The 20,394-nt window shown below is 56.2% G+C and overlaps 1 protein-coding gene across 2 annotated transcripts in view; it reads left to right on the top strand.

The window, feature by feature from the left end:
• The window catches only part of KCNIP1 (potassium voltage-gated channel interacting protein 1), a 245,128-nt gene extending 235,846 nt beyond the window's left edge, over positions 1 to 9,282 (top strand). For both annotated transcript variants that reach the window (XM_037127902.2, XM_053656976.1), the window contains 6 exons: positions 635 to 704; positions 1,978 to 2,048; positions 2,746 to 2,853; positions 4,232 to 4,336; positions 5,157 to 5,219; positions 8,459 to 9,282. In XM_037127902.2, the coding sequence (XP_036983797.2) occupies positions 635 to 704; positions 1,978 to 2,048; positions 2,746 to 2,853; positions 4,232 to 4,336; positions 5,157 to 5,219; positions 8,459 to 8,506 (465 nt within the window). In that variant the 3' untranslated portion in view covers positions 8,507 to 9,282. The remainder of the gene's footprint in view (positions 1 to 634; positions 705 to 1,977; positions 2,049 to 2,745; positions 2,854 to 4,231; positions 4,337 to 5,156; positions 5,220 to 8,458) is intronic.
• The last annotated feature ends 11,112 nt before the right edge of the window (positions 9,283 to 20,394 follow it).

Raw genomic sequence — 20,394 nt, 5'->3', positions numbered from 1 at the left:
ATGCCAAGGGGGCCCACTGGGGGGCTTTTTCATACCTGTGGTTGTGAAAGGGGGGTCCATGTTATATGGGGGCCGTGAGAGCAGGACGCCCTGGCTGGAAAGAAGGACTGCTGGTGAGGATGACTTACGGCTCCTTCGTAACCCACGCACAACGTCAGTGCGGTTGGTGCCTCTGAAACACCGGGGCTTAGGTCGGCTGCTAACCACGCAGACAGAGGCCGGCATGGGAGCCAGGATGCCGGTGGGTTAATTCCCCACGTTTCCCATTCTTTGAACCTCACCATAGCCTCGCCGGGAAGGTCCTGTTAGCCCCATTCCACAGCCAAGGACGTTGAAGATCAGAGACTGACTCATTCAAAGTCACAAGGCTTAGAGAGGGCTGAGCCGGGAACCAAACCCCGGCCTTCCTCATCCCCGAGTGCAAACTCTCCCCACCCCGACCACCAGTGCTCATTCTGTGGGGAGGGCTCACCTTGCCAAGCAGCTTCCGTCCAAAGGTGCGGCTGCCTCCCGGCCACTCACCTCAGGGACGTGGAAGTCCCTGCCACCAGCAGTCCTGAGGACCCTGAGACCCCAGGGCCGGGCTACTCCCTTCAGGGGGGACACCCCCGCTGACTCTGTCCCCCTCACGCAGGAGTGCCCCAGCGGCGTGGTCAACGAGGAGACATTCAAACAGATCTACGCACAGTTTTTCCCTCACGGAGGTGAGTCCGACCTTGAAAAAGATCCCGCCCGGCCCCTTTTCTGGCGAGCAGCCTTCCTTTGTCCAGGGTCATGCTCCTGGTCGCATGCCTCCTCCTTGACATTGGGGAGCACTGGGAGCAAGATGCCTCCCGTATTGCAAGACACGGAGCTGGAGCTGGCTAACGCACCAGCAGGAAAGGGCTCCGGAAATGGGCCCTGCCCAGCAGGGGAGGGGGAGGAGGAGGGGGGCTGAGAGGGCCATCTCAGGAAGTGTCACAGCTCTAGGAGGCGGGTGGTGTGCTCCCCGCTTCAGAGAGGCTGGGCCTTCAGGCAGCGACAGAGGGGGCAGGCCCCGGCGAGGTCAGGCTCCACCGTGTCCGCGCCATCCTCGTGCTCCACGCTCTCCATTCTCTTCCTGACGGCGGCCGAGGCAAGTCAGGACTTTGGAAAAGAAACTTTAGCGAGTACCAGAGGCCGTAAAATAAACAAATCCAGGAAGCTGCAGGGAGCAGGGGGCTGTGCTTATAAATCTAGGTCAGCGAGGGTGTTCCACCAGGGGCCCTGCTGCCCCGCGGGAGGCCCCTCTGGTCCCACGGGCCTGTGACATCGTGGCTCTTCCTCTGGCTTCCACGTGTCACGTACTGCCTTACACTTTGTCCCCAGGAGCTGTCTTCTGTGGGGCCCTTCCTGGACCCTGACCAAACAGAGACCCAAGCGTCCCAAGCACAGCTTGGTGGCAGCAGGCACATCTGGGGTGTGGAACCCCGCACAGGGCCCTGCCCAAGTTGGGGGGCAGCTTGGTCCCCGTCAGGCCCCAGAATGGCCGACGGCTGAGTCCTGAGCGACTCCTCCCCGAGTCTGGACTGTGTGTTGGGCTTGGAGGCTCTGACAGTGACTCGGTACAAAGGGTAACATGATTTTCCAGAAACATCCAGAGACACAGAGCTGCACAGAGCTGGGCGAGTGAAGCTCAGAGAGGCTGCACGGGGGGCCTGCAGGCACCCAGGATGGAGGGACAGAGCTGCTACCCAGACCAAGTGCATCGCCCCGCCACCGGGGAGAGCGTCTCCGTGACGGCACTGTGCCCTTCCCCCACCAGCACCACACACAGACGGGCGGCAGCCCTTCTCCGGGGATGGCTAGTCGGACAGGCCAGGGCCTGTTGCGCTCTGGCTAGAACTTGCCATCTAAGCCCAGGACTGCCAGGCGGGCCCAGGCTCCTCCCGGTGGGTTTGCCACCGCAGAGGCTTCTCCTTTCTGTCCCCCAGCCCCGTCCTCTTCTCTGCCTTGCAGACGCCAGCACGTACGCCCATTACCTCTTCCACGCCTTCGACACCACCCAGACTGGCTCTGTCAAGTTCGAGGTACGTGTGTCTGTGGGACTTCCCAGGCGTCTGCCTCCTCTCCCTCCACATCCCGGGGTGTTGGGGGAAGGGTAAGAGCATCCGATGCCCTCAGTCAAAGACTCAGAAACCTGCGTCCGTTTAGCCAGCGCTTCCCGAACACAGGGAGGAGCGGCAGCCGCTGCACCTGCCCTCCGGGGCTCTGGGCCTCCGGGGACAGATGCTAATCATTTCACACAGAGCTGACCCCGTGGCGGGCTCTGTACGCAGTGCTTTGCATGTATGAATTCACTGAATCCTCGAGATGACCATACAAGGCAGGGGGCTATTACTGATGATCAGACACAGAGGGCAGAGACATGGAGCGAGTTTCCCAAGGCCAGACAGTAAAGCAGGGACTCGAACCCAGAGAGGGTGTGCCCAGAGTCCACGTTCTTGGCCACGGGACGACCCAGACAGTGAGGGAAGCCGTGGGATGCGGCAGCCCCAGGAGGCTGGGTGTCCCTGGGCCTGGAGGTATCCCCACACACAGGGCTCCAAGCAGGGCGGGGAATGGGGGGGGGGGTGCTCTTCACTGGGCCCGGCCACATCCTCCCAGGGGCAGAGCACAGGGGAGGAACCACTGTCTGAGAGCAGTCACCGGGTCGGACCCGAACCCAGAACTGCAGCCACCCGATGGCTTGGCGTTAATGTCACTCCCGCCTCTTCTCCTTCTCAGGACTTTGTAACCGCGCTGTCCATTTTACTGAGGGGAACCGTCCACGAGAAGCTGAGGTGGACGTTTAATTTGTACGACATCAATAAAGACGGATACATAAACAAAGAGGTGAGTGTTCTGAGGCCGGGGCCACGAGAGGGCAGGCGTCTGGTGACTGTAGACGGGAGCAGCCCCGTCCTGACGGGGAGGCCGTCCGAGTGCGGACGCACCTGCTTGGGGCCCACAGAGCCGGGGCCAGGCAAACCGGGCAGCGCACCTTTGGCCTCCCATTGCCCTTGTCCCAGGCACGAGAAAGGGTTCAGGAGAGTCCTTCATCCCCACTGGGTCGCACATGCCCAGCACACATTCCACTGCGGGCATGCGCGACTGACTTCCCTGTAGAGTTGCCCTGCCCTGGGGAGCTTGCATTTAATGGTGGACGGACACAGAAACCAAACGTTGGAAGAGTTTCCGCAGTTATTACCCAGAAGAGAAGAGGGAGATTTTTAACAAAGCGGAGACGACAGTTGGGAATCATACAGGCCCCGAGCTGTTCTGCCTACGAATAAACCCTTGGGGACAAGGGTGGTGGCGGGCATGGCTGTCTAATCATCACAGATCATTTCCAGACCTTCCCTGACTGACACGGCCTGCACCCCGGAGCCCACGTGGTGTCCAGCCAGGGAAATACCCACCGGGCCATCTGCAAACCCCCTTCGGTGTCTGCTGCACCCGGGGTCTCGGTGGGAGCGGGGATTTAGCATCCTATAGCATCCCGAGCACCAAGCCTCGCCACAGCCCTGCAAGGGTCCCCCCAACTTTTACTCCCCACTTACTCAGCCGTGCATTTACTCGGCATACACTTCAGGGCTTCTTGGGTGTTCAGGTGCTCAGGATAAAGTGGAGCACCCCAGAAACGTGCAAACCCTGATCCCCCCTCTCAGCAGGTGGGCTGCGTGAACCCCGTAAATACATAGAATGCAAATACAGGCGGCCATCGAACACCAGGCAGGAGTAATAAGATCGAGACGTTCATGTGCCGCATTGCATTTAAAAAATCACTTTATAAGGTGGTATGTGTCCTGTCACACAGAGTAGCTCAGCTTTAGTCGGATGTCCACCTCTGTTCCAGTCAACTGTCATTAATGTCACTTGTGGCTACAGGGACAGGTCACCTGGTACAAATTCGGCCACACAGGCTCACCCGTTCGAGGGACTTAATGGAGTGGGAAGAGGGTCTTCCAAAGCTGGCATCCGCTCCAATCTCCACGTAACCCCTCACTGTGGGGAACGCTCGAGAAAAGAATCCTACCCACGGGCTTACAGAGGCAAAGAGAACTTCCCACTCTCCTCTCTTTAGGAGGAGGCTCCCAGAATACCGCCCCGCCCCGACTTCCTTTCCAGTTCCCTCTCATCAGCTGAAGAAGGCCCTGTAATCATGGTCGTTCATAAGGGGGATAAAGACCTCATGGTTCCCCCACTGAGTGCTTCTGTGTCCCCCGCACAGGAGATGATGGACATCGTCAAAGCCATCTATGACATGATGGGCAAGTACACCTATCCTGTGCTCAAAGAAGACACTCCAAGGCAGCACGTGGACGTCTTCTTCCAGGTAAGTGAGCACCTGTGCACGAGCTGGACGCTCACCCTAGATCAACCATCCCCCAACCGATCAACCATCTGAGTGGCGGTCCGTGGCCACCCGTCCTGCACATGGTAGGAAGCAGGGGAGACCTGCAATGTGCTCTTCTCCGGGAACAGCCGCTCTCACTAGCAGACAGGTGTGTACTGTAGGAAGTATACATCACATAGTACAGACTCCAAGTTCCACAGAAATGTTTGGAGGGTCCGAGTCCACAGAGGAGACATTGTCGAGCACATGTGCAGAGGTGGTAAGCGTTTGCATCGAGAGAGGAAGGGAAATAAGGTTGGAAGCCCTGGCGGGATGGATCATGAGGTCTTTGGGCTGAAGACCTCATCCGTGTCCCGGAGAGAGTGGGAAGCCGCAGTTCATCGTGGGTAGAAGAGTGGCAAGATCTAGCGGTGTCGCAGTAAAAAATGCACCCAGCAGTAGAGTGTCCAGGAACGCCAGAGCTCGTTCCAGTCTAATCCTGTCACTCTGCACATGGGAAAGCAGAGGGGCACAGGCCCGCTCGAGGTCACGCAGGGAGTGACAGGCAGAAGCAGGAGCCGTCACGTCCGGTGTTCTGTCTGCCAGATCCAGTAGGAGAGCCCCGGACGCCACACACAGGTGTCGGCAGACCAGCCTGGCGATGCAGAGATGAGAGTCGGAGCGTGTCTTCACATTTTAAGAAAAGTGCTCTCGCGGGGGTCGAAGTGCAGTACCCGTGGGGCCGCGGTGGTTAATAAAAGGCAAGGCTTAAAACGCAGATTACCAGGTTCTTGAAAGTGCTTCCTCCTGTGTCTTTCAGAAAATGGACAAAAACAAAGATGGGATCGTGACTTTGGACGAATTCCTTGAATCCTGTCAGGAGGTAAGGCGAGACCTCGGGGCACAATGTCTCAAAATCTGGGAGAGTCGGGGCTCGGTGGCCTGCAGACGGGAGAGGATGAGAAACCTGTGACCCCTCAGGTCAGAGCCACCAGCACCACCAGCACCACCAGCACCACCAGCACCGAGTCAGAATCCCATCAATCCCCGCTCCCCGGGATGACCTGCGGTTGCTCTCGGCCAAGCGCGAACTGAGCCTAAGAAGCAGTGGGGGCGGGGGGCGCATTGTGAAAGCCCAGAGGGGTCTCTGAAACCACAGACTCCCCAAGTGGGCCGCACCATCCTTTTTTTTTAATTGTTGTTCAAGTGCAGTTGTCTCCATTTTTACCCCACCACAGCCCCAACCCCACCCATCCCCTCCTCCCACCCTCGAACGTACCCCCTTTGGTTTTGTCCATGTGTCCTTTGTACATGTTCCTTGATGGCCCTTCCCCTATATCCCCCCCTACTATCCCCTCCCCTCTGGTCACTGTCAGTTTGTTCTTTATTTCCGTGTCTCTGGTTCTGTTGTGCTTGCTTGTTTGTTTTGTTGATTGGGTTCCGCTTATAGGTGAGGTCATATGGTATTTGTCTTCCACTGCCTGGCTTCTTTCATGTAGCATAATGCTCTCCAGTTCCATCCATGCTGTTGTGAGGGGCAGGAGCTCCTTCTTTCTTTCTGCTGCGTAGTATTCCACTGTGTAAATGCACTGCAGGTTTTTGATCCACTGATACAGCAATGTGCATAGTAGCTCGATTTACAATAGTTGACAAAGTTGAACTCCGCCCTTCTAATTTTAAAAACCAAAACAAGTGCTGGAAGCAACCTACGTGCACACGGTCCTTTTTTAACCCGCTTCCCCCACCCCCACCCACAGACGACAGGGGAAGGGCTGGGGAATAAATCAAAAGCTGTGATTCTCCAATGACAGTGTGCATTCGAACCGCCTGGGCTGATCCTCGAAAGGTACATTTTCAGGCCTCAACTCCAGAGACCCCAGATCTGGGGTGGGGTCCAGAAATCTTCAATTTCAATACCAGTGCCCCGGACCAATGCTTCTAAGACTTCAACATGCAACCCAACCTCGCTGAACCTCGTTAACACGCACATCCTGGTCCAGCCCTTCTGGGCTGGGGCCCGAGGGCTGCTTCTCTGACCACCCTCCTCCCAAGTGATACTGATGCTGCTGGTCCTTGGACCACATTCTCTTTTATTGTGTTGTATTGGACCACATTTACATCAGTCTGACGGACAGACTGGCCCCAGGGCCCGCCAGAAACTGATCTGGAAATAACTGCTTTCTGCCCGCACATTATTTCAGAGCCGTGCAGTCCCTCTGAGCTCCGCCCGTGAGAACTGCAAATACGAGAGAGCAGGGGAGGCGTCATCAACACCTGCTGAGCACCCACTGCATTTCAGGCACATTGTGGAAACCTCAGGACAACCCCGAGAGGTGGAGGGGACCCATCCGGGGTGACATTCTAACTCGGCAGTAACCAGAACGGCCTGAGAGTTCACCACTCTTCACCGACCTTGGCCCAGCAGTGCCCTAGAGAACCCCCGCTAGCTGCCCACCTGTTCGTTGATGGATCTTTGGCTGGTCCAGGGGTCCTGAGCCAATTACCAGGAGCCAGAGAGGAAGACGTGGGGTGGGAGAGGTTCAGGCCAGCAGCTACTCATCAACAGGTGAACTGTGAAGTTTTGATTGTTATGAAAGGCTGAGCAGCTCTCGTTTTCATACCCATTTTAAAGAAGGGCACACGGAGGTGCGGCAAAGCTCCAAGACGTGGCGAAGACACACTCTGTGACCGAGACGGGAGTTGAACTCTGTCGTTCTAGTTTTAAACACCACGCACTGTGGGAGCAGGCTGTTAGGACTTTGCTGGGCAGCTTTTGAATCAATTCAGTTTCCCACATTAGCAGCTTTTTCAGCTATCCATTAATTAACTCATTGGTTTTCACAGCCTGCTGTATAAATGAATGCTAGGATCGATACGGTTCTACACATGAAGAAATTGAGGCATAGAGAGATTAAGGAACTTGCCTAAAGCCACATCCAGTAGGTGACAGAACCAAGGTCGAACCACTCCAGGCAGCCCGACTCCAAAACCCACGCAGCACACTTAGACAGCATGAAATCATACCTCCCTGCTCTGGAAAGTTTTATCAGAAGATGCACATACCCGGGATCAGCTTTCACCTTTGTCGATTTTCCCTACTGTAGCCCTGCTGTTTATTCCGTGAGTGTGGGCTCTGAATTATTTCCTTCCCTCTGCTCTTTTATATCAGTTTGATTTTCTAGCTTTCCACCTCGCTTTTTTGAGATGGAGGTTCACATCCCTGGTTTTCAGCCTTTCTTTTCTGATGTGTAAGTTTTTCTCTGAGAACTGCTTCATAGCCGCCAAATTCTGGTGTTGTATTTTCATTACATTGTAATTCACAATACTTTCATGCCCACGAAATACAACTTATCAAAACTAACAAAACAACCAGCTGAAAGCCTGAACAGTCCTATGCCTGCCAACGAGATTCGAGTCTGTCATTTAAAACTTCCCCACAGAGGAAATGGCAGGCTCAGATGCCTTCACTGGTAAATCCTCCCAATCATTTAAAGGGAAAAAAAGGATACAAATTTTATACAAACTCGAAGAGTAGACAAAGAAGAAGCTCTCGACTTGATGTGCGAGGCTATCATAACCCAATATAGAAACTTGACAAGGACATTACAAGATTTAAAAAAAAAAAAACCAACTCAGGAGTATGCATTTCTTCCGGATGCGAAAGATGGAAGCCAGCAATATGTCAAAAGCATAATGCATCAGGAACAAATGGGGTGTGTTACAGAAGTGCTAGATTGGTTTCATGTTCAAGAATTAATCAGTGTAATTAATGATGTAATAGAATAAAAAAGAAAAAACTCAATCATCTTAGTAGATGCAGAAAAACCAGTTGATAAAATGCAGTCCCCCAGAGCTGCTTCCAAGAAGCAACATTCACGGTTTCACCGGATAATCGGTTCCTTCCAAATTTCCTGGGGCCAGAGAAGGTGCCCCTCACCTGGAGGGGCTGATCTGCCAGGGCCCCGCATTCCTCATTCCTGGCCCTCGGTCCCTCAGGCCTGGAGGGCGGAGCTTTTCATGCCCAGGGGACTCATGCTGGAGGTTTGCTCGTCCCAGTCTCTCAGGAGGAGCCTCTCCGAATTCTAACCATTCTCTCCTTCCCCCTCCCTCGGCCCTCCCCAGGACGACAACATCATGAGGTCCCTCCAGCTGTTCCAAAACGTCATGTGACTGCGGACACAGCCATCCGGCTGTCGGAGACCTTGGATGAAGCCCACGTCTGAACACCTTGATCTGCCCCCTCCCAGTCTCACACACTGACTCCTGGGCAGAGAGGCCTTCTCCACTTGGGAAGAAGCCTTCGCCGAGGACCTCCCGTGGAGCCCGGCACCACGCGGCTGGGTCTCTGACGGCCAGCTCTCCCTCCTCCCTCTCCCGGAGAGAGACCAGACGACATTGGAAGCATGCTCCTCGCCCCACGCGGCCGCCCCGAGAACGGCCCCTCTGCTTCAGCTTAGTAGTGCACACCTGTCCGCCCGCCCCTCCACGGATCTGGAAGCAAGGCAACCTGAGCCAAATGCACTCCATCTTCAGCCGGCCTCCCAAACCGACGTGCCTGTTGCCCTTCCTTCCTTCAGTGGGAAGAGTGAGTGTTGCACCGAACAACCTGAATCTACCACGACCCATGGGGAGTGCGAGCACCTAACCTACCTGCCTGTGTGGATAGGACTGAGTTACCAAGCGTGGCGTGGCCCGATGACCCAAACTGCCCACGTCCTTTGTTCCCAGAGGCCAGGACCGATGCTTCTCTCTCACACCAGCGTCTGTGCTGGCGGTACAAACCCCTTAACTGCCCGGGACGGGCACCAGCGCCCTGTGACCCATGTCTCCACGCCATCTCCCGCTAGAGCTCAGCACCGCATGTCCCTTCCAGAAAGCCCCAAATGCCTGCAAATCGCTGTAATTTTATACCATCTTCTAATCAATAAACAGAATTATTTCTTACACTCCTAGTCGTCACTCCTTCCATGATTCCTGTGAGCACGAGAGTTAAGTTGTGTGAAAAGGGAGGGCTAGTCCGTTCCTTCAGTGTCCAGTTACTAGTTCTTGCCAAGTGCCAGTCTCCAGGCACACATCCGATTCAGGTGCAAATCCCGGGACCACAGGCACTTGCGGCTCGGCTGGAGGAGGAAACCCTTCCAAGGCCTCCCAACAAGATTGCCCCTCCCGAGACCCTGTTCTGTAGAATGCTCGGACCCTCGTGGGGTGTGGGCGAGGAGGCAGCGGTAAAGAGGGGGCCAGGACCTCCCGCTGAGGGACATGCAGCCCAGGGGTTGGGGAAGGGCTTCAGCCAGTCCGCAGCAAATGGCTACTTAGGCAGAACACTGTGGGTCTTGATCTTCCCATTTGACACATCCAAAAGCACATTTAAAAGAGTAAGAGCTGAAAGCGTCATTCTTGGAAGGACAGCAGTTTACGGAACCTCTGTTACATGCCAGGTGTTGAACCAGGGGCTTTCTGGACGTGATTTCACGCTCACTGTAGAACATGCTGGAAGGGAGAGTCCTGGTTTTACTGATGAGAACACTGAAGCTCAGGGAGGTGAGGACCAGCCTAAGGTCACACACAGCTCCACAGACTGAACTCTTCTCTCTCCATCCTGAGTCTTCCTACCAGGGGCACTGCGGGCCCCTCGGACAAATAGCATTCATCTGTAGTCAGTTCAGAAAGACACGGGCGTTCCTCCAATCCAAATAACAGATGAGGAAATAGGCAGACCAGGGGAGAGCCTCAGGTTTCAGAGAAGGCCACTCGCCACATCTCATGCCTGCCTGAGACGCTCCCGACCCTGTTGCTGTTCACTGCCACCTCGCCTGGCGGGAGGTCGCTGGGCTGCATGCACCAACCCAGTGCAGCCATGTGGTCATCCAGGGACGCTGGACATGGGGCTGGCCATGTCCAAGGCCATCCTAGGCCCAAGCCGAGGGTCTGTGCTGCGGACCCTTCCCACTCGGGGTCTGAACCTGCACCACCAGGTGGGACGACCTCAAGGCCACGGTTCTCACCCCGGCCGCACAGCACAATCACCCCGGGGACCTGCAAAGCACCAACACCTGCGCCCCGTTCCAGACCGTTTGAAGTGGGTGGGGCTGGGCAATCAGGACGCTTTCAGAAGCCGCCCAGGTGATTGTAAAGGGCTTCCAGAGATAAGGAGGGAGGGACGCCCCGCCCAGGGCTCAGAAGGAAGCACAGGATCTGAGCCACGTTCCCGCCCACGCGCTGTTAAAAAATTAGGTCTGGACCCCAAGGCAAGCCACCAACGTCTCCCAGAGGGCAGGATCAAGGGGCAACACCTGAAGTAAGGATTTTTGTGACGCGGGGGCGGCAGCTAGAATATCCAACCCTCCCACCACCTGAACCCCAGCCCCATCCTCCGCCGACTCCCCTGTCCAAGGGGTCAAAGACCCCCTTCATGTTAATGCTGACGCAGAATAGGTACATGCTCGGAGAGATACGGAGTAAGACAGATGATTGTGGTGACCGGTGGGAGACGAAGGGTTAAAACGGATGCAGCAGGTCTGCCTCGTAAGCAACCCCATGCCCAGGTGGGGTGATCAGGGCACCCAGGTAGAACCCGCTGGGTGTGAGCGGAGGCTGCTGCTCGCCGCCGAGCCGCTAGATGGCGCAGGCGCCCCGGCGATTATGCCGCGGACCCGTTGCTCTGGACGCCAGACCCGCTTGCCCTGGCGCCCAAAGGGTACGCGGCCGCCGCCAGCCTGGGAAGGACGCGCCTTGCTGCCCTGGCGCGGTGTGGACGCGCACGCGCGGCACTTCCAAAAGCTGAGTGTGTATAGTGTCTTGCCCTGCTACCACTGCCTTGAAATTCTTAATAATCTGTGAACTAGGGAACCCACGTTTTCCTGTTTGCACTGCGTCCTACCCAGAGCTTTCCTTTAAAGAATTGCACACCGTGACTCGTTCATTCCAGAGAAATGAAAATACCCCAGTGTATAGACCAAGAAGCCAAGGCTCAGAGAAGGGATGAGACCTGTCCAAGGTCACACGCTGGTTGCTGGTGGAGCCAGCTGGAAAGGTAGCGATGACCCCCAAGTGCAGGGTCCTTTCCGACCCCTCTCGGAAGCTGTCCTCAGCTGTCCATGGCAGTCCAGGCCTCGCCCAGGCCCAGGTGCAGCCCCCTGCTCGCAGTCCAGCAGGCAGCCTCTTTCAGGCCCACCTGGCGCTCACGGGCTGGGTTGGGATTGGGCTCAAGGGGCCCCAGGTGTGAGCGCTAGTCCCAGAGTCTCCATTTCTTCTCGGAAAGACAGCCAGCCACAGACTTGGGCCACCCGGAGGACAAAGGAGGAGCAGGTCAGTGGGGTGCGAGGAAGGGGAGGGAGGAAAGGGTCTGGCTATCCAGGCAGGGAGTCAGCCCAGGGCCGAACCCCGGCTCCCCACCCCTCCTTTCCAGCTCCGTGGCCCTAAGGGGTGAGCACCTCTGAGCCTCACTTTCATCAGAACTGAACAAGGGAGAGTTCTCAGGGTTAAATATTTCAAGTGCCTGGCACGTTACAGGTCCTCAGTAAATATTTCTTTATTGACTTTTGGTTTTTGTCACAAAGACAGCTGGGTTCTCCTCCGGTTTCTGCCCCTTAGGGTATGGGGTGGGAGGCAGAGGTCTCCCAGCAGGTTGGAGGGCGGAGGGCAGGAAACCAGTCAGAAATGTGGTTCAACAGGCCAGACCGGCGCCCCCAGGGAAGCCACAGACTGACTGCAGACCGACTGCGGGTCTGGAGGGAGCCCTGCACAGTGTGGGCGCTGCAGGAAAGCTGGGGGATAATGCTGAGCTACAGGGCGGATGGAAAACAACAGAATGTTAATAATACTCTCACCGCCCCCATGAGGTCGTCAGTGCTGGGGCTGATGTCCCTGCCTTTTGCCGGTCTTCACAGTGCCCGATCCTCCGCCCAGCTCCCCTGAGAAGCCAGCAGGGTCCCACCTAACCCATCACCCCACTTCACAAATGAGTGACTCACCCAAGATCCAAGAGGGCAACATGAGGATTGGACCCAGTCTTCTCTAAGTTTTGATTCAGGCTTCACCCCAGTACTGCAGGGTCAGGGCCCCAGGGGAGGAAAAGGCAGAACAAACTCTTTGTTTCCCCATCTGCCAGACCCACAAAACTAGGAGTGGGTGACAGGGTTGGGGATGGGGACCAGGGAGTGGAGGACAAAAGATCCTTCTAATTGCACGTCCTGTGCCCTCCTCCAAGTTCAGGCTGAGCCAGGAGGCAAGGTTGTCCTGGAGCCTCTGAAGTCAGACAGGCTTGGGCTGGGACCCCACTGCTGCCAAGTGCTTGCTGTGTGACCTCAGGTAAGTGACGCCACCTCTCTGAGCTTGTTTCCTTGTTTATAAAGCAGGGATGGTGATGCTGGCAAGATTAGAACAGTGTCAGGGGCAAAGTGAGTGGCTTTTGCAGTCGGTTGGACTGGGTTCGGATTTCCATTTACCTACTGGACGATCTTGAGCAAGTCTTCACCTCCACAAGCCTCCCTTTCCTCATCTGAAAAGTGGGGTGTGAAGACTTCCTGCCTGAGTTGATGTACAGATTAAGTGAGATCATTGCTATGGTGGTCAATCATATTAATCACCCAGGAGAGAGCGAGGCAGGTCGGGGAGGGGGTCTGCTGCATGTCACTGCAGAGGCCGCTCAGGACCAGGCCCGGCGCCTGCCCCAGCGTCCACCCACCGGAGCCCCAGGCCAGCCTGGCACCTCCAGAGCAGTCAGCTCAGAGTCCCCCTGTTGTCAGCGAGCAGCCTTTCTGGACGAGAAGTGACCGTCCGAGAGACGTTAACCAGGCAACTTCGACAGCGGAGAGCCAGTAACCTGCCATCCCAACGTCTCAGAACCTTCCACGTGCTCAGCCTGACTCCGAAGCAGCGAGGGAGAAAAACTCACCGAGGCAAGGCTGGGGCAGCGATTACAAACTGCTGGGCTGAGGACCGTGCCCATCTTCCCGCTGCTGGGCCCCTCGCAATTGCTTTTCTTCCCTGGGCCCAAAGCAGTGACCAGCGTGTACTGGAGTCAGGCAGCCTGGGTTCACAGCCACTTGCTCCGTCCCTGCGCCTGGGCGTTGTCCTGCCACTCACTGTCCCTCTTCCTAGAACCTTCTTTCCACCTAGTCCGTGGGCACACCTCCACCCGGGCTTCCAGACTCCATGTAAGTGTTGCCACTTCCGAGAAGCCTTCTGGACCTCGAGTGTGGCTGAGCCACCTACGGGGCACGTGTCGCACCCTGCTGTGTCCGCGTCTCCCAGGATCTCAGGGGCTCCCTTACAGGGAGGCCCACGTCACACACACCCACGCTTCACACCGCACCTGCCGCGGGAGGCAGGCGGGAATTCCCTGCCGAGTGAACACATCCCTTGTCAGCGTCACTGAGGTTTTAGGAACGTGGAGAACGGCACCACCTTGGACGTCACTACAGAGGTGACCTGGGCAGCCTGTAGCTGGCACCTTTCCTTCCTCCAAGCTGACAACTGGGCTTTCCCTGGAGCCAGGCTGCCCAGCAGCTGCGGGCAAGTTGGGATTGGAGTGTGTGAGTGCCTGGTGCTGTGGCGAGCATGTAGTAGGTGCTCAGTAAGTACTAGTTCCTGATCTCAGTCCACCTCCTAGAGGAGGCCACCAGAGGTCACACAGCATAAAAAGGGACAGAAAAAGCAAACAGGTCCAAAGCCAGGGTGGCGGTGTTCTCAGCAAGCGCTGGTTTCTAGAACTGTCTGGAGAATCTTAGCAGCCCGTCCCAGGCCGTCCCCAGCGCGGTCACCAACAGCTCCAGGTCGGAGCTGGCCGGCTCGGAGCACGAGGCTTGGTTAGAAATGGAGCCGTCCTCCCCTTGTCCCCGATCTGGTCTCAGCCCGGTGCTGCGTCTGCACGCAGGGGGCGGGGGGGCGAAGGCCCAGCTTTCTGGACTGTTGCCAGGCGTCTCACGGAGAACGATGGACAGGACCTGGCATCACTGCCAGCAGGAGGTTTCGAAGACCTCCTTCCTCCTATTCCCACCTGCCTGGACCGAAGCCCAGCAGCCACCCACATGACCCTCTGGGCTGCGCCCCGCTGGTGCCTGAGCATGGACGGGCGACTGGTCCAGCCCGTTCCGGCAGGACCCCTGATGCCTCCGAGGAGACGCCGGCACTGGAGACCCCCGTCAGCCTGGCTGCGGGTTTCTCTGACCCGCACGACTTGCTGTCCGAGGCCCTTCCGACCCAGCCTCCCCTGCCCTCTCTCCCGCCCTAGCTGCCAGGCCTACGTGGATGCTCCTTGATTTGCCCTGTAAATCTCTACCACCTCTAATGCCGTCTTGTCCCTGCTTCATGAAGGACCCTAACTAGCACCAAAGAGAGGGACAGGACCTGCTTCGTGGAGTTGCCGTGAGGAGCAAATGCATCGGCCCAGGAAAACCGCTCGGGACAGTGGCCACAACGTGAGCGCCAGCTGTCACCATCACTAGCACCGTCCCTGCGATACCTGCCGACCGATTTGGCGGGTGACAGAGGAGATTCCTGTGGTGGTCCCTTACAGAAACCTGCTTCTGAGGGGGACTGGTCAGAAGCGTCCCCCAGGAGGCTGGGACAGTCCCCTGAATCTCCTAGAGATGTAAGGCCTGGAGCAGGTCCATTCATTCATTTAGGGTGTGTTCGTGCTACCTGGAAGGACCCAGGTCTGAAACACCTGGGCCATCATGAACTTACATCGATCACCCATCTACTGGGTACTTCCCAGGCCTGCTCCCATTTAAACCTCACAACGACTCAGCGAGGTGAAAATTTGCTGAGGCAAGTGGCTTTCCCCGGCTCACTTGGCCGCATGGGGCAGAGCTGGGGGAGCCCAGGTGGGTTCTGCCTTCGCGCCTGCTCTGCCGGGAAAGAATAGGGTCCTCACCCCCAGGTCCATCTTCTGGGGCAGCCAGGTATCCCCCGTGCCCACCCGCCCCTCCACCCCCGCCCACCCCAGCCAGGCGCTGTCAGGTCACCAGCCCCTGAGGAGCAGGCTCGCCCATGGGGTCAGGTTGCGGTTGGAAATTCCTTCCAGCAAGGTGCAGGGCGGGGGAGGCAGATGGGCGGACATCTGCAGGGTCACGTTCACAGACAGACAGCTCACTGCCAGCAGGGAGCCACATGCCTCACCTCCCAGCTCATCCGACTGAGTCAGATGCGGTCAGGATTGCGCCCCAAAGGCCCCCGGGGGCCGGCGGTGGAGGGGGGCAGACGGGACAGCCGCTGAGGAACAGCCCATCTGGAAGGGCTCTGTCTGCCGAATGCTTCTCCCCTGTAAGGACCTTCGGGGCCGAGGGACACCATGCCCCCGTGAGAGAGACCCTCAGGAGAAGAGGGTCCCTTCTGCAGAGGATAAGCCAGACCCCCACAGGGACCCCCTTCTGCTGCCCAGGCTGACGAGGTGACGCGGGCTGGAGAGGTGGGAGATCAGCATTCCCCGGAGGGAGAGACCATGAACCTTCTTTAGGAAGTAACAAAGTTTTAGGAAGTAACAAAGGAACACACTCAAACACGTGCCATATAACCACGGGCAAGAGAAGGGGCTTCCTGGGTCCCAGCGTCTTGGGCGAAGGCCCAGGACTCGGCCCCCACAGGCCGCAGGAGCGACAGACTGCCGTGGGCGTGCAGCACCGGGCCCGGCTCCTCTCGGGTCCCCGGGGGACCAACAAAGGCTGGCACAGCCACTCGGGAGGCGCCGGTTGGCAGCTGCCTCTGCCCCAAGGCCATTCGCCACGTCACTCAGCACCCCCAGAAAAGCCCGGGTCGCTGGCAGCTGACAAGAGAGACTTTCACCCAGAGACAAGTCTGTGTTTCCCTGGAGAAAAGAAACCTGAGTCGGCTGACTTCCTGGGGTGGCCTCTCGGCGGACTCCCCAGAACAAACAGAGCTGTGAGGTCTGCAGTGGGGGCCCCAGCCCCCGAAGAAGGAGGAGGCCCCCACCCTGGGGTCCTGGTTCTGCCGGCTGGCCGGCCCCTCCGTCTCACAGTCTGGGACCCTTCCTCGACCTGGAGCACCCTGACCGCCCCCCTCCTGATGCAGGCCCTCTGTGCAGGGTCCCTCCTCCCCTGCTCAGCCCTGCTCGACATCCTGGACACGCTAACGGGGCCTTGCTCCCTGCCTAAGCCAAGTCCAAGGGCACTTGATTCACTGGGATTCCTCCTCTCCCTGGGAGCTCCGTACAGAACCAATCACTCCCATCACCTGCCAGCTCTGTGACCTTGGACAACATATGCACTTCTCTGAGCTACAGTTTCCTCCTCTGTGAAATGGGAATAACAATACTAGCTCAGTGATTATAACTACCTTAGGTCAGATGCTAGTTATGAACATACAGAGAAAGCGAGGCCATGGAGGCAGAGAGCAGATTAGCGGGTGCCAGGGCTCGGCAGAGGGAGGAATGGGAGTGGCTGCTTCGTGAGCCCAGGGTTTCCGTTTGGGGTCGTGAAAATGTTCTGGGACTGTTGTGGATGGTGGTGACGGCCGCACGGCCATATGGGTGGACTTAATGCCACCGAATTGCACACTTTTAAATAGGCGTTGCAGTGCTAAATTATATGTTATGTGTTTATTACCGTAATAAAAAGGAAAAAGGTCATAATGAGATTAAATGAAAGTTACTGAAATATTGATCACAGATTTTGGGATACTGTGGGGTCAGATTCTTCCCACTCCCGCTGGTGACTTGGTGTACCTCTTTCACCGGCCTGGTCTGGGGTGGCTGGACCCCGGGACTGGACGCTGCCAGAGGACAGAAGGGTCTGCTCTGACACCGGGGCTCTGTCCATGCCACCTGCCATCCTGTGAAAAGGAAACTGATCGTTGTTAGGAAGCCGTTGTCCTGGGGTCTGTCCCGTGTCTTTACATCCCGTAAGCGGGGACACTGCCGTGGTTCTAGACTGTCTTTCCAAGGACGTTTGTGCGGCAAATGTCCCCAGGAGGTACACAGCATCTCCCTCCAGAGCAGAGGGCAGTGGGCTTCTGTCCACTCAGCTCAGGTATCCGCTGCTGAAATGCCACCCACAGCATGTGCAGGTGACAGCTGGCCCTTGGAGGGAATTCGAGGTTGGCACAAAAACTACAGCACCTAGCAAGGCTCTGTGAATATTTCTAGCCATCATTGTTTGCCTTTCTTTCCCACAAGGCTCTGTGCTCCTTCAAGGAAGTCAGCATCTCTTATCTTTGTGTTTCCCAGCCCAGGTATTAATAAGCATTTGCTGAATGAACGGATGAGCGAGTGAATGCATGAGTGGATGGATGAAGAGGTGCTTCTCCTCTGTCATTCCGACCACGTTCCTCGGCCCTGCTTCTCCCATTCCTGTGACTTTCCCAGCTCCTGACACCATAGCCAATACTTCACCCACTGACCTTGCCGGCCAGCTACTTGCCTGGCTAAAAGCCCCTGCTGCAGACAACAAGCTGCAGCTACTCTGTGGGCTGTGGACTTGAGCGCTGGAGGGATCCTGGGTCCTCGCCCGGGCCTGGGCCTCTTTCAGACCAGCCCTGCTGCTCGCCCAGCTTGGCCTGGTCCTCAGCCCCATGCCCACCCTCATGACCTAGCAGGGACCAGTAGTTCGAATGTGCGCAAGGCCCAGGCCCTTACATCACACGCTGCCGGTCACCAGGGAGCCAGCAAACGAGAGGTCTGTTTCTCACGTTCGCTCCTGTGAGTCTGAAAGGGGAGACAGAGCAGGTGCTCAGTTAATATTTACTCAATAAGTGAATGAGCCGCCCATGAAAGCCAGTGCATTGCCTCCTTATATTGTTTGTCAGCCTCCTGAACCGTGGTGACAGCCAGCCGCCACCTGACGTCACAACCCCCGCCCCTGCAGACAGCCTGGCCACACACTGTATACCGTGTGCAAGAAAATTGCAAAAGAGCATCTGTTCCATTTGTACTTTTGACCTGCAAACCACGACTCACCTTGTCTGCAGCAATGCAGACAGGTGAGCCAGTTGGTACCCTGCCCAGGGAAACTGGCAATGACTAGCTACTTAACGTGCAGGCTTTGGGGCGAGCTTTTCACATGGCCGAGAGAAAGGGACATTCACTGAGCAAACTGAGGTGCTAAGTCTGTGACTCCGTGGCCCCAGATCCATTTGGGGAACAGTTGTCTGAAGACAACTAGACTTTTTTTTTTTTTAAAGAATAGTATTTAACTGGATGTTTTGCGCCATTGCCTGCCTCATAGTCAGACGATGCATGATGCTTGCATTTGATTGTTTGTATCTCCCTTCACTCCAAAAAAGGTCTGAGTCCAGCTATAAGAATTCATACAATAAGACAGACAAAAAGGCTCTAGCAAAATACACGCCACGGTGGCTGAAGTAAAACAAAACCAGCACTGGTTACAAATCACAAAACTGGCTACATATTTGCCCCAGGGATGTTGCCATTTGAGAATGTTCATGGAAGTTGCAGGGCAGGCTGTGGAGTCGGGCCCACGCTGGCAACAATATTTCCAGAAAGCCATCCAGGAGTTTGAAGTTCAGGTTAGCGCCTCCTAGAGCGCAGATGCTGTTTTCGCAAGTAACCACAGACTGGCTAAGACAGCCTGCAACACGGAACATTATTTCGATAAAACACAGAATCTTTGCCTTCTAGGCAGATGACTTTTCCCAGTACCTTCTCAGGAGCAGACCCACCAGAACAAGAAAACTGTTTTACTGGCAGAGAAAGAGAACCAAACACTGGCTTTGCATCCACTCGCCTTTGATATTTAAATTCACACAATGAAATTCATTCCTACCTGATTCAGCTTGATCATACGTAAAATTTCCTTTCTCAAGATTTATTCTCACAAGCGTTTTGCAAGGTTCTTTGCCCCTTTCAGTTTGTGTCTTGTTCCCTTACCCATTCAGAAATGACCAGGACAAACCGCTTTCGTGTCCAGCGGGGGCTGCAGGACAGTGGAGTACCTAGTCTGCAGAGGAAGGGCAGGTGCCAGGCAGCCGTGTCCCGCCTCCCCTGACCAGCCAGGGGAAGGTCCACAGGTTGTCTCTCCCCTGCCTCACTTGAACTCTGTGCCCCTGTCCCCCCTGCTCCCCCGCCCCCACCCTTTGAATGGACATGTGAGGCTGGCGGCCGACCTGAAATCCTAAGACCTGGGTTCAGGTCTTACTGGCCATATCTAGTAGTATGTGACTCTGGCCACCGCTTCCTCCTCTACAAAATGGAAATAAAGGAACACTCCTTGCTTGCTTCACAGGGTGATAATGTGGCTCAAATACAATAAGGCTGAGGCATGTCAAAGGCTCCAAAAACTCCAAAGCACCGTGTAAATGCATGGCATTATTGTGACCCCTTAGTGCCCTGTATGCGAGGTAGTGAGGACACCAGGAAAGGCACGCTCTCTCTGGCCTTTGTTTTTCTGGAACATGGGGAGCCATGCAGCTTAGGAGGTGGACACCGAAATGGGGAACCCGTGGGCATTATGTCTGCATAGCCGAGCACCCCGAAATACCACTGACCCCAGGCATCCTGAGACCAGAGGCCACACGTGGGAACGAGGCCACCTGAATGGTGCACAGGATCCCGGCGGTTCTGGAGGCCCAGGTGCAAGGCCAAGGCGCCAGGCTGCCCAAGACCACTGGAGAAGGGCCTGACTCCCCTGGAGACGCCCCACTCGGGGCACTTCTTCCATTGCTCTGAAGTAAATCTAAGAAGAAGCTGGCACTGAGTGGGAGCACCGTTTGAAGCTGGGAGATATTGCTCCCGTTATTCCTGCTTTATTAACTTGAGTCTGGCTTGCCTGGGCCCCAGGCATAATCGGTCCATTAATATATGTACTGAATGGCTGCATGGGATCGATACACAGCTGAGCAATGAAAACACTAACGATCTGATTGGGAGGGTCAAGTACAGGGTGGATGCGTGCTTGGTAGATTGATTGATTGATTCATTGATGCATGTCAGGGCTAGAGATGAGCATAAGAGTGTCATAGTAGATGGAGGATTAGATAGATTAGTACAAACATGAGAAAATACAGCATCGGGATAAAAAGAACAATTTATCGAGCCTCTACAATGTGCCAGGTGTGTTATGCCAGGTAGTTTCAGATCTGCT

Source organism: Artibeus jamaicensis, unplaced genomic scaffold, assembly GCF_021234435.1.
Source record: "Artibeus jamaicensis isolate MK-2021 breed Jamaican fruit bat unplaced genomic scaffold, CSHL_Jam_final scaffold_3151, whole genome shotgun sequence".
NCBI lineage: Eukaryota > Metazoa > Chordata > Mammalia > Chiroptera > Phyllostomidae > Artibeus > Artibeus jamaicensis.
This window is presented reverse-complemented; position numbering and strand designations above follow the sequence as displayed.